Source organism: Parasteatoda tepidariorum, chromosome X2 (assembly GCF_043381705.1).
Source record: "Parasteatoda tepidariorum isolate YZ-2023 chromosome X2, CAS_Ptep_4.0, whole genome shotgun sequence".
NCBI lineage: Eukaryota > Metazoa > Arthropoda > Arachnida > Araneae > Theridiidae > Parasteatoda > Parasteatoda tepidariorum.
In genome coordinates, this window is record NC_092215.1 from 12840660 (window position 1) to 12854151 (window position 13492).

Consider the following 13492-nt stretch of genomic DNA (forward strand, 5'->3'; position numbering starts at 1 on the left):
ATCTCGCCATCTTCCGGCTAAAACTAAAGCTAGAAATATCCGATACATCCTATGCTTTAGATATTTCGGATTTTTTTTTATATTTAACTCTATGTAACGAGCATGTCTGTTTATTATTTGGATTTTTATAAGACTATGGCGGATGAGCAAGTAAGTGTTGTAAATTAGATAACGTTTATGAGGTTTTATATTGAAACCTAACTGAATATTTTTGTAAATTGCAGCGTTTTACACTGAAGTAACGCTTTTAGATGCTCATTAAATTTTGTTTTTATTTTTTCTAACGTATATACTGAGTTTAAAATAAGAGTTGGTATATTTTTTCTGATAGTAAACAATCCGGCATGTGCTTCCACCGAAATGCGAGTCAGACAAAACAAAAATAAAAAGAATGATCAGAAACATACAGCAATTTTATAAATAGTTCTTGAAATGACATTTGGAGAATTATTTTTGCTTTGATATAAATTTTGATTGATTTTTTGGAAAAGTTATTTATTACTTGTAATTACCTCTGACTGTCGAAATATTCGTTTATTTTTGTTTAATCATTGTAATAATTAACTCCATTTATTCAAGATTATATTTGTCTTATTTTCCCAATTCTGATTTCCATATCGGTTCATGTTTGCGCCAACTGACATCGCCAAAGCGCCAACTAGCACTGCCTGGTGTTTTCTATAAATTAACTCCGTTTATTCAAGATTACAATTGTCTTATTTTCCCAACTCTAATTTTCATATCGGTGCATATTTGCGCCAACTGACGTCGTCAAATCGGCGACTAATACTGCCAGGTCTCTTCTATAAATTAGAAAAAGTAAATGAAGAAAGGTACATTTTTTTCATCAAAATCAGTTTAGTTACATGACGTAGTAGTATTTTGATATCACTTTTTGCTTCTTTAAAGCAGAAGATTAGAAGTGCAAAAAAATGGAGTTAACAAAATGTAATCCATTTAAAACTCAAGCTAAAAGGAGGAAAAGCAATTTATTTAAAACTAATTGTAGCATTGTGTGATTGAGAGGATTTTTGCATTTGCTCTCAACCAAATTTTGGTGAAAACCAGGCAATGGTATACGGAAGAAAACAACGAAGCACCTCAGAAGCATACAAACTGAATTGTGTTAAAGGAAATTTTCTATATCATGATGTGCGGCAGAATAATTGCCAAATCATGGCCACTTCCAGGTAATAGCCCACAAGAAACTAGAAAAAACTTCTTTGAAAAGGACTATCATGAAGGCTATAATTCGTAGCTTCCCTTTGGCAAACCTCATCATCTTTTTTATCTCCTTGATTGCAAGTTTAAAATCCATTTGGTGCCTTGGTAATTGTAATAGGTGCTATAGATCACAATACGGAAGTGTTTTCGTTTTGTATTAATTTTTGATGAGATATTACGACATTAAAATTTCAAATGGTGTATTTTAGTAATCACTTTTCAACACACTCAGCACCATCACAAATCTGTGTTAAAATTTTTTTGAAATTACTTCAATTGATTTTCTCTTGGTTTTTAAAAATCCCATATTATTACGATTCTTGCATTTGAATAATCTTTTTTTAATGCATTTTTTTATGATGATTTCATTTGCGTCAATACCATCATAAAATCATGAAATGTTTCAATCTTATTGTCTATTATTGGTCTGAATTATCTCAATGTTTATTTTAATCACTGAACTGTTTATTTATGACACATGACACACAAAATTCAATTTGTGTATTTATTAGTGACTTTTTGACATAAAGATACGTTTTTTTGTTCAACTTTTTCATAGTTTTGACATCATTATCCTCCTGGATTTTTAAATCTTTATTTTTTCTTACAATATTCTTAAGAATCTAGAAATTCAAATCACATTTAAATTACTATTATTTGGCATGCTCAATTTGTGCAAATTCCATGCAGTGTTTCGAATTTTTTTTGTTGTTGCAATTATTGCTATTGCTGTTGATTTCTATATGATTTCTTAAAATCTGGAGGATATGGTAATACAAGGAATTCTAATCACAATCTGAAGTATTCTCTATTTCAGTGTTCCCCAACCTTTTTATCACCGCGGACCTGTCAACGTTTGATAATTTTACCACGGCCCACTGGGGGGGGGGGGCATTGATTGTTTATATTTTAGATTATTTTGATTTTATAATTTTAATTTAATTGTATTTAAACATACCTTTAAAATAAAATACAGTTACACCAAAAAATAAAGTGATTTAACATTTTAACTTACTTGAACGTTACATCAATGAGAACCCTGAGCTTGTTTCTTTGCAATAAGACGGCTCCATCTGGGGGTAATCGGAGACAATGACACCCGAAGTGTGTTGCTTATCTCCAGTTTATTCCGTTGCTTTGTTTTGGTTGCTGTTACTGCAGAAAATCCCGCTTCACACAGATAGGTTGTCGGAAATGGCAATAGGGATTTAAGTGCTGTGGTGGCAATCTCGGGGTATTCTGCCAAGACTTTAATCCAGAACACCGGCAGAGTTGTTGTTTCGAACGTAGTCTTAAGGCCGCCGTCATTTGCAATCTCCAACAGTTGATCTTCTTCTTGCATTGACAAGCTAGATTCACCCGATTTGTTGGCAAATGGGTCGCGGATCCATTCCTTACCAGTTCGTGGGTCTTTTGTGGTTGGGAAGTAGCGCTCGAACTCTTTTAAAAGCAAAGACAGGTGATCGTGAACCAACTGGGAGAATGAATCTTCAGGCTCTGTCTCGCCTAAAATACCCGCTAATGTCTGAAACATGTCGAAAATGCCTCTGTTCACGCGTCGTCCCCATAACTCCAGTTTGGCTTTAAAGGCAGCTACTTTGTCAGCCAACTTGAAAACAGTTGTCATTTTCCCCTGAAGGCACAGATTGAGTTCATTCAGCAGGTTGAATATGTCACACAGGTAAGCCAGTTTGGTGACCCATACCTTGTCACTGAAATGTGCTGCCAGCGGTGACTTCTTTTCTAAGAGAAATCTTTGCAATGGCTCTCGCAATTCAAATACTCTCAGTAGCGATTTTCCTCTGGATAACCATCTTATTTCTGTGTATAACAGAAGGCATCTGTACTCTGCGTCCATCTCCTCACAAAGCTGCTCAAACAGGCGCGAGTTAAGGGCGTGTGCTTTGATGTAGTTAATAACTTTAACGACATCAATCAATACGCTGTTAAATTCTGGTGACATTTTTCGGCTTGCTAGCACTTCCCTGTGAATGAGACAATGTGTAGCTTCACTCTCAGGTGCAACTTCCTTAATCCGAGCAGTTAAACCAGATAGACGTCCGGTCATAGCAGCAGCTCCGTCTGTGCATATGCCTACACAAAAGGACCATTTTAGTTGTCTTGATATATAACCATCCAGTGACTTGAACAGTTCTGCTCCTGTGGTGTTGGTTGGCAAAGATAGTGCACATAACAAATCCTCATGCACATCTTCCTGATATAGATATCGCACATAAACAAGTAGTACTGCCTTGCTGTCAATATCTGTAGATTCGTCAACCTGGAGTGCGTACCACGGTGATGCATTAATCCTCTCCAACAATTGCTTTTCAATGTCTTCGGCTATTTCCTCAATGCGCCTAGTCACAGTGCTAGCCGACAAAGGCACATGTGCTATCTTTTCCACAGCAGCTTCTCCTAGTATTTCACGGCAAATGTCTTTAGTGGCGGGCAAGATTAATTCTTCACCAATATTGAATGGCTTTTTAGCTTTAGCAATGCGGTTAGCCACCAAATATGATGCTCTTAGTGCACTCTCCTTTATTGATGTGGTGGCCATCATAAATTTTTTCTGTCCTTCGTGTTCCTGTTTTTTTCTTTCAAAATACTCCAGGGACTTGTCTTTTAATCCAGGGTGCTTGGCGTTCAAGTGGCGAAGCAGTTTTGAAGGTTTCATTGCGTCATTAGAGAGTTGATCACCGCAAACTATGCAGAGTGGTTTTGGTTTGTGTGAATCGCCTGTCCCGACAAAACCATACTTCAAGTAGGACTCATAGTATTGTCTGTTTAAAGTTGCATGTTTCTTTGATGCTGCGGGCTCTTCGGTCTCTTCACTGAGCCTTTTCTTTTTTCCAAGGACGTCTGTTTTGTATTAATTTTTGCTAACTTGTGAGTTAAATTTGTGCAGACACAATACACACGTACACCAAGCACTGTTAAACCTGAGAAAGTACCGGTGAACAGAGAGAGGGGTGATAGACACTTTCTTTTTACAAAAAACAAACAAAACCGCATAAAGCACTCAAAACAGTAGAGAGGAATCATGGTCACGTGGTCTTTGGGCGACTAAATGGCAGACGAGCCAGCTTCTCTTTTATAGCCTTACTATACACTCTCGGTGTGTGAGGCATCAGAATCGAGAGTGAAGACCAAGTTCTTTATTAGTTCCAATGCAAATGTCGCGTCACGCTTTCGTTTTTTATTTATGATATTTACAGTTACGATGATTGTTTTTTTTTATTAAAACTAATCGAATGAGAAAATAGTTACAGAAGATTTCTTTTTTTTAACTTTTTAAAACATTAAAAAATTTATGTTACTACCATCGAGGGCATCTTTTTTTTTTAAATAAATAAAAATTTTAATGGAACACAGATATTTTTAATTTGAGGTATAAACCAAGGAATTTAAATTCAGTTTCAATGAAATGGGCGGCCCGGTACCATTTGATCCGCGGACCGGGGGTTGGGGACCACTGCTCTATTTGATGCATTAACTCTAACGTTTTTTCAATCAATTTTTCCTCAGTTATCACTATTATCATATATTTTTTTAAAATCTTGCTATTTTTAATACAATATTTATTACAACTCTGCAGAGGATCAAAATTGTGATGGCATGTCTTCGGATCATTCTCAGGGATGTTTCCCAGACCGTCGCCAATAGCCCATTGTGCTGCTCTAGTACAACGTAAATGAACTACAACAACATAAATCTTGAAACGTGTATTTAATTAACCCCTTTTTGATTTGTCTGATTTCTATGATTTCATTCTAGTTGCACATGGTATTTTCACCTATCTTTTTTCAGTTATTGCTGTGGATTCCAAATTTTTAAATTGTTTTCTTTGATGCAATAACAACTTGCAAAGTTGGGAAAAAGAGGAATATGTAATTTTTTTTCAATGTATATATTATTTTATTTGTTAGTTAGAAAAAATTTCTTAGACAAGAAAGCTTTTCTTTTTCTCATTAAATTTTATATACATAAATTTTATGTTTTTTACTTATGTACATAAAAATGACAGTCTTTTATTTATTTTGTATGTACAAAAAGGTAAAAATTAAAGCACTAAAACAAAATGAGAAATTTTTTCTAGATAATTTTTTCTTCTAGCAGTCACATGTCTGTGTATGTTTTTGATGGGATCAAATACATTTTTTTTAATGATTTTGGGTCTTAACTTTGATTATTGGCTTAAGTTAAATACCTGGAAGCTGTATCTTGAAAACCTCTAAATAGCATGGATTTTCGAATTTATACTGTGTATATATATATATATATATATATAACAGAAGTCATAACTGAACATCTTTTGTAATTAGAATTTGTCTAATGATATGAGTATTTCTTGTTTAGGAGTTGGTGCAGTTAGAGGCATTATGCAAGAAATTTTATGATGCAAGTAATCCTGAAGAAAGGGCCACAGCAGAAAAAGCCCTTGTCAATTTTGTTCATGCCCCAGACTGCTTGATGAGATGTCGAATGCTGTTAGAAAGGGGAGATGTAATACTTTTAATTTTACTATTTATTTGTTGTAAAAGTATGACTTATTAACATATTTTGTCGATAAATTTTTCTATAATCGGGGTTGGAAAAATGCAAAATATTTTTCCAATATTTCAGCAGTCCTTATCAAACGCCTGATTAAATATAACATAGATTTTTACTTAACTATTATCTATTAATTTGCTATTTTTTTAGCTGATTTAAAATAATGTACTTAATGTTGTTATTTAATATATTCCTTTATCTAATGTATCATTTAATATTTACTTAATCCACCAAATCCATGTTTTGATAGCTTTTTTAGTTGGTTAAATAATGTAATTATTGAAGCAGTTAAGATAAAAAGTTAGAAGTACTTTTTTTTAATATCTTGTTAAAGATGCATTCTCTTAGGTACAATCAAAAGCATGAACAAGAATGAAATACTTTTCTGAACTTGCACTTTATATTTCACTTTATTTTCAGAATTTATTTTTCTTTCTATATTTTAATATCAGTGTAAACAAATTTGCATTGTATATATGCATTGTGTTTTTATTCATAATTGATAAATTTTTTATTTATAAAAAAAATATGAAGTTATTTTAAATATCTTAATTTTATAGTATATTATTTAATACTGCATTATGTTAATAAGCATATTGTTAAACTCAAAAGCCCTTACATTTAAGAAATGGGGAAAAAGTATTTTGTTCCTCCTTTATTATTATGCCACTAATACTAAAACATACTTTAACTAGTTTTATGAGATTTGTCAATTTTGTTTCTTTTCACCGTTCTGTTATCTTTATACGTTTTTTAAATCAATAAAATATATTGCCTTTAATCAGATGTCTGCTTTTTAAAATGAAAAGTGTCAAAGCGTTAAAGCATCAAAAATGGTTAAAACGGTTGAAAACCTAGAAGGATTATTTCAATGTCATAATCTTGCGAAGTTTTTACGATTATTATAATCATTAGTTTAATGTGTAATATATGTGGGAAAAAGCAAAGACCATAAATAATTTAATAAGACATTTATTACTCAAATATGAGACAAATAGCATTGAGACAAAACAATTAAGATGAAAGATAAGACTGGCTGCCTCACAGTTGAAAGTCAATCATCTTTCTTTTACCTTTGCTATGTGAGAATACATGAATGTAACAGCTGTTTGAGTTAGAGTTAATGGGCTATGTGATATGCACATCCAGCGAAAAAGTGTGCTTCATACCAGTTTTGTATGTGAAATATGACAATTGAGGCTTTTGCCATAGTTATATTATCTTTTAAAGGGCATTAATCGACAGATTTTTTTAATTTTTTAGTGTTTGTTTATCAGTGTAAAACAAAAAGAGGCATATTTGTCATAAAATAACCATTTTATATCTATGTAAAAATTGCTTCAGGAACTTTTTATTTTATGTGATATAAAACATCACTGATTGGATTTTAATGCTCATCGAAAATATAACTTTGGCTAAAAACAAATTAGTCATATCATGAAATTTTGGTTACTAGCATTTTTCAAACCCTAAATAAATAAAGAGAAAAAATCCATTGTAAGAAATGAATATCCTCTTTATTTGGGTTAATGCTCTGATTCCACAATACAGTTTCACAGTACCTTCTGATACAATTACATACTCATTTTTACAACTTTTTATGGAAGATTTACTGACACATACTATATATATATATTGGCTGCTCAAAACAATTAAAGGATAGGGTAAGTCTTGTATAAAATAACAGTAAAAGCAATTTTTTTTTGCATGAAATGGAATAAGAGAGTCACAAATGCAAATTTAGGCATCGAAGACAACACTTTAGCAGCAGTGAATTTGATTTGACTTTCAACTTAATGTAAGACCAAATGGAAAAGACTGATTGAAGCACGTTTTGAGGAGTCTTAATGAAGTAATTTAACCGAATTTGAAGCTTGGAGAGTTGTTGGCAGGTTAGAGGGAGCGAATCACAAGTTGAAGTAGCAGAGGCCATTGGAGTTTTACAAAGTGTGATTTCTAGGATCTGAAACCAACTGTTTTTTGGAGACTGGAAATGCAGGCCGAATATCAGGGTAAGGGCGTAGATGTGCAACAGTACCCAATGAAGACTGTTATTTAATGCTAACGGCTCGTAAACATCAAAAAATAAATGCCACTCTTCTTCATCAACACTTTTGCTCGGCTACTGGCACCGCAGTTTCGACTTAAACTGTCAGAAACTGCCTTCAGGCTGTAGATCTGCATGCTTGCCAACCAATGGTGCGTGTCACATTAACAGCAAGGCACTGTTACGCCTGCAGAGAGTGGGCAATAGAGCATTTGAGCTAGTGGAGAAATGAATGGTGCAATATTCTTTTCTCCGACGAGTTTTCTCTGACGGACCACCCTTAACATCTTTTAATCTAATGCTCGGATCTTTATGTTTTAAGACTCAATCTTGAAGGTTCGACAGGATGACCTGAAATATGATAATTAATTAGTGCATATGATAATTTTAAGTTACTATATCAGACAGAAAAACATTATTTCTCTGAATAAACATGCCTTTTTTCGACGGATTTGGATTTCTGACCCCTTTCAAATATAAGGGGTAGTCGCAATCTGAAAAATATTCTCCTAATAGTTTGCTCAATAGAGCTTTCTAAAGTATAGACCCCTTAATGTTAATCTTACTTTTAGCTTTTTTCGCCATAGATCAAGAAGTTTAAAAGCTAATTGAAAACTTTTTACACAAAATTATAAAATTCATTTATCCAAAGATAATTCTATGCAAAAAATGACTTTTAAAAAAAATATTTATTATTTTTTATTATTTTACTTAATATTAGTCGAAATCATTTTGAATTGTAAGGTATACAATATTTTACATCATTTTATCGAATATACTTTACATGGCAAAATACAAAATCTGAATGAAATTGGTCAAAGAGATCCTGAGAAAACAAATTTTTAAAGTACCACTTTTTTGAAATTTAATTTCTCAGGAACTATTCAACTAATTTCATTTAAATTTTGTATTTTTTCTTTGAAAATTATATTCTTTTATTCAATGTAAAAAATTATATAACTTAAAATTCAAAATTTTTCTTTCTATCCTTAAATAAAATAATAAGAAATAGTAAATATTTGCAAAAAATTATTTTTTGCATGAAATTATATTTGAATAAATGGATTTTATAATTGTGTGCAAATATTTTTCAGTTCGCTTAAGAAGTATACAAAAATTAAGGAGCCCAAGCTTTGCAAAATTTAAATTTAGCATTAAGGAGCCCAAACCTTGGACGTCTCTCCTTACCAAACTATTGGATCTATATTTCCCAGATTGCGGTTACCCCCATATTTTGGGGTCAGAAATCTGAATCAGTTGAAAAAAGATATGCTTATTAAAAAAAAAGTATGTTTTAGTGTCTGATTTCATAACTTAAAATATCACCTGCGCTAATTAATTAGCATATTTGACGTCAGCCGCTTGAGCCATTAAGAATGAGCCCTCGGACATAAAGATCCAATAATTAGGCCAAAAGTTATTTAGGATAGTCCATTTTTTATTTTGTGCACTGTACATGAATATTTTTAATAAATCGCATCTGTAATATATTCCTTGATCAATAAGTGAATTCTAATTTACAAAAATATAAATGTTTGTTTAAATGAGTTAATAATCAATCAATCAATCAATTCAAGAGTTTAGTTAAGTTGCTATCAATATTTAGTACAGTTATTAGAATAAATTTCCTATTTACATATTATTTAAGTACCGTATTTTTCGGCGGAAGCCCCGCGGCGATATCGAAAAAAAAGTTGTTTTTTTCCTACATGCGGCGCTTCCGACGAAATATTTTTTACTAGCAAAAATTTTTTTCAAGGAAAGTTATTTAAGATTAAATAATTTTTTGAGAGAAAGACTATAAAAAAAAAATTAATAACGAAGTCGACGAAATATTCGCCCGTATTGCGATTTGTTGCAGAGCATCGGCAATTATAATTTGAGCGAATGAAAAGGAAGTAATAGGACCCTAATTCCGACACTCACGGGACTGACGAAATGCCGAAATTCGGATCTCTTTCGGAAATTCCAATATGTCCTCCAAATATCCATTGTTAATTTCAGAAAAACCAATTAATTTAGTCAAGTTTCGATCGTAGATTATGATGGGGTGAATTTAAAACTGGCCCATCTTAAGAAATTTTACTAATCAAAATAATAATCTATATAATATAATCAAGAAGAAATAATCCGAATCCTATGAAGAAGAAATAATCGTTTCTTCTTTGGAGCAAGATCATAGTTCTCGTTTTTTCTTTTAGATAACATTTTGTTTTAACAAAAGAGGCTTACCTCGCAAGAAAAAAAAGCTAACAAGGAACTGCAAAAAAAAAATTTAACAATTAATGCTAAGAAACTAACAATGAATAACGACAAAAAACAAGCTAAAAACTAATAAAGATAAAAAATTAAAAAATAAGCAAACAACTAATAACAAGAAAAAAAACAAAGTAGCAGTTAATAACTAATAAAAAGCGGCAAAATAAAAAAAATTTATGAATGGAATAAAAAACTGCAAAAGGGATAGAATTCATTTTGTTGTCCACATGGTACTTTCAATGTCAACTGGGTGTGGCCAATTTATGGTCAAACAGAGGAGGGAAATGTGGGGGCAAATCAGTAAAGCACAAGCCCAGCTGTCAAGATTGATTGATCAGTTTTTTCCAACTTGCATTTCTTTATTTTGTTCATTGGAAATGCAGGTGTTTTTACTTCTCAATTTATTTTAAACTGCTTAAGAAACAGATGTTTCCTTTGATACAGATTTATTATTTCAGGGCTTAATCCAGGGCGATTTTGGTACCGTTTTTCGGTACCTTCACAAAATTAAAAAAAAAAAAAGCGATACCTTCACAAAATTAAAAAAAAAATCGGTACCTTCACAAAAGAAAACCAGTACTTCAACAAACTTTGAAAAAAAACGCATCTTCACGAAAATAAAAAAGAAAGTTAGAAGGAATTAAAGTGCTGAATAGTTTTCCGAGCGGTTCACGGAAAAGTGGATTCACAGTGAGCGCCGTATGGTACGCCATCGGACGGCGTTCCGCGCAACCGCACTAGCTCGAAAACAGGCTTGATATGCTGACGTCACTTCTCCTAAATACGCCATTCAATCGGAGTGAGTGGTGAAGTTTTTATACTAGGCAACCGGCTAAATTGAGCCAGCGTGTAAACAACTCAACTCATTTTCCCAGACAAGTGTTTTTGTTATGATTTAGCGTAAAACGTGTTCTATGAACAAGATTTATGAAAAGTTTTTATAATGAAGCGAGGAAGAAATTTAAGTGGAGCGGGTGGCTCACGGAATAGCGATTATTATATGAAGCGTTTACGCACGATCGATAGTATAGGAACGAAATCAATTAAAACTTTTTTTCAGTCTGAAAAAACTGAGGAGAAAACGTCACAACAGTCGCCGTCTGAAAAAACCGTCACAGTTGATAACGAGGCACAGTGTATTAAAAATGCTACGGAACCAATGATTGAAGAGCAAAACAATTCAAGTTTTGTTACAAAAAAAAAATTTTTTTAAATTTTTTTTAAATCAATACTTAATTTTCACAAAAATAAAAAAATTTTCACAAAAATAGGTACTAGGATTGAAAACCTGGATTAAGCCCTGTATTTTTTTTTCAAGCTTTTTTATTTTTAAAAGATAAAATAAAGTAAGTTACCAAGTTAATTCCAAATAAAAAGAATATAGCTGATTTTTTTTTTGTCTTATCAATATAAATTTCTTTAAAGAAAAGAAATTATATCAGATTAAGTGCAGAATTTTGGAATGCTGGATTAAGGATCCTATACCCCTTTAAAATATAACTGATTGATTCCTCCTAAACAGCTCCAGTAGAAATGACACGTTGAGGAGCACGTGTCATTCTTTTAAACATTTTCTTCTCTTTCTAAGTTTGGTCACATTGGGTTATTTCCATTGAAGGAGAGGACATTCTACCAGGGCTCGAAAAAACTCAGAAATTTTACTCGTCCCCGAGGACGGCTTGTCCAACAATGTACCCGTCCTCCTTTGAAACTAACCTGTAGCTTCTAAATAAATAAAAATATAATTTTCTCTTATTTATTACAAACATTTATATAAATTGCACAATGAATTAGTAGTTACTAGGATTACATTATACAGTAATAAAGGAAATACTAGGTTACTAGTAGTTACCTAGTATTTCTGTTATGAAATAATTTCTTTCTTTTATGAAATAATTTAAATGACAAAGGTCAAGTTATCTGGAATGTCAATTTATCCGAGGGCACTGCGTTTTTTTAAATGAATAGAATATGACGTTTGCCAGTTCCACAATCTAGCCAATGATTTACAGAGGTTTCTGCACAGAAATCTGAAAGGGGTTTTCCATTTAGATAGATGTTCATAATTGCGTATAACGCTTCTTGTTTAAGACCAGTACGTAATGTGTTTTTTTTTGTAAGTTCATTGCTGAAAAGCCCCTTTCAACCGCTGCAGTACTCCCAGACAGAGAAATCATCAATTCCAACATGCGTAGTATGTTGCTGTATTGTGGGTCATTTTGCTGCCTTGTAACTTGTAGGACTGTTGTAAGATAATGAAAATTGAAAATATATCACGAACATTAACAGGAAAATGGCCGTCCGCGCGGACGTCGGATAAGAGAAATTCGTTGTTCGCGGGGAATTTTTGATCGCCGAGGACGGGCTGTTTTTCGAGCCCTGCATTCTACCCACTAAAATTACACCCCCAAAGATTGTGAAAGTGAAACTTATTTCCCCTTCGCTCATTCCTTCAGAATTTTTTTGGGGCCTGTTTAGTTATTTCTTATTCTTGTTATTATTAGTTATTTCGTTATTATTAGCTGTTTCGTTATTATGTAGTAGTTTTTCTTCAAATTGTAAACGGTAATATTTTAAAATCTTTCTTTTAATAAATTTTTATTTTATTTTTCTTACTACATTGTTTTACGGATTTCCGTAATCAGTTCAGCGTTAATTCAGCTACTGAACATAGATCATATAAATATTTTTTTGCTGTTCTTCTGTTTTTTGGCACGGTGCCAACTGGTAAGAACAACTTTATTTTATATCGTTTTGTTGTTTTCTTTTTTTTTTCTTTCTTTTTTTGCTGAAAGAGAACTTTTTTTGTTGCTTTTTTTTGCTGAAAAAGAAATTTTTTATTATAATTTAGAAATTAAAACTTTACTTTATGAAATGCATAAAAAATTTTTATTATGCTGATATTCTAAATGGTAATTTAAAGGTCTCTTCTAAAAGGATGCTGATATGGGCGGTTTAGCGCAATTGCGGCGCTTACTATAACCTTTTTTTTAAAAATTTCATTTTTATCGATGTGCGGCGCTTTCGCCAAAAAATATTGTATGTTATAATAGTATCAGTATATCAACATTCTAGTCTATACAGCTGAGCATCTATCAAAAGAGCAGTTTTGAATTTCAGTCTTATTCATGCAAAACTGAAAATTGAACTTCAAGTATGTATAGAGGTATTTATGGTATAGAGGGCTTAATTTTTTTGTAATCACTTGCTTTGAGGAAAAGAGGTGTTAAATTGAAAGTAAATGAAAACTTATTTTACATGTAAAGAATAAGATGATTGTCAAGTGGTTTTTTTATAAGATGATTGTTTTTGTATTTTAATTTTTATTAAATAAACAAATTAAGGGATTGGATAAATCGCAATTTCAAGCATTTTTATTTATAATTATTTAATATTTTCTCCATCAAA

The 13492-nt window shown here is 32.1% G+C and overlaps 1 protein-coding gene across 5 annotated transcripts in view; it reads left to right on the forward strand.

Moving 5' to 3' along the window:
- Positions 1–13492, forward strand: part of LOC107452432 (Ran-binding protein 16) — a 186706-nt gene continuing 173214 nt past the window's right edge. For 3 of the 5 annotated variants that reach the window (XM_071188252.1, XM_016069988.3, XM_016071458.3), the window contains exons 1-2: positions 1–150; positions 5584–5730. In XM_071188252.1, the coding sequence (XP_071044353.1) occupies positions 103–150; positions 5584–5730 (195 nt within the window). In that variant the 5' untranslated portion in view covers positions 1–102. Of the gene's footprint in view, positions 239–648; positions 1191–5583; positions 5731–13492 lie in introns of those variants that run through there. The other 2 variants (XM_043040335.2, XM_043040334.2) reach the window with 2 other exon arrangements.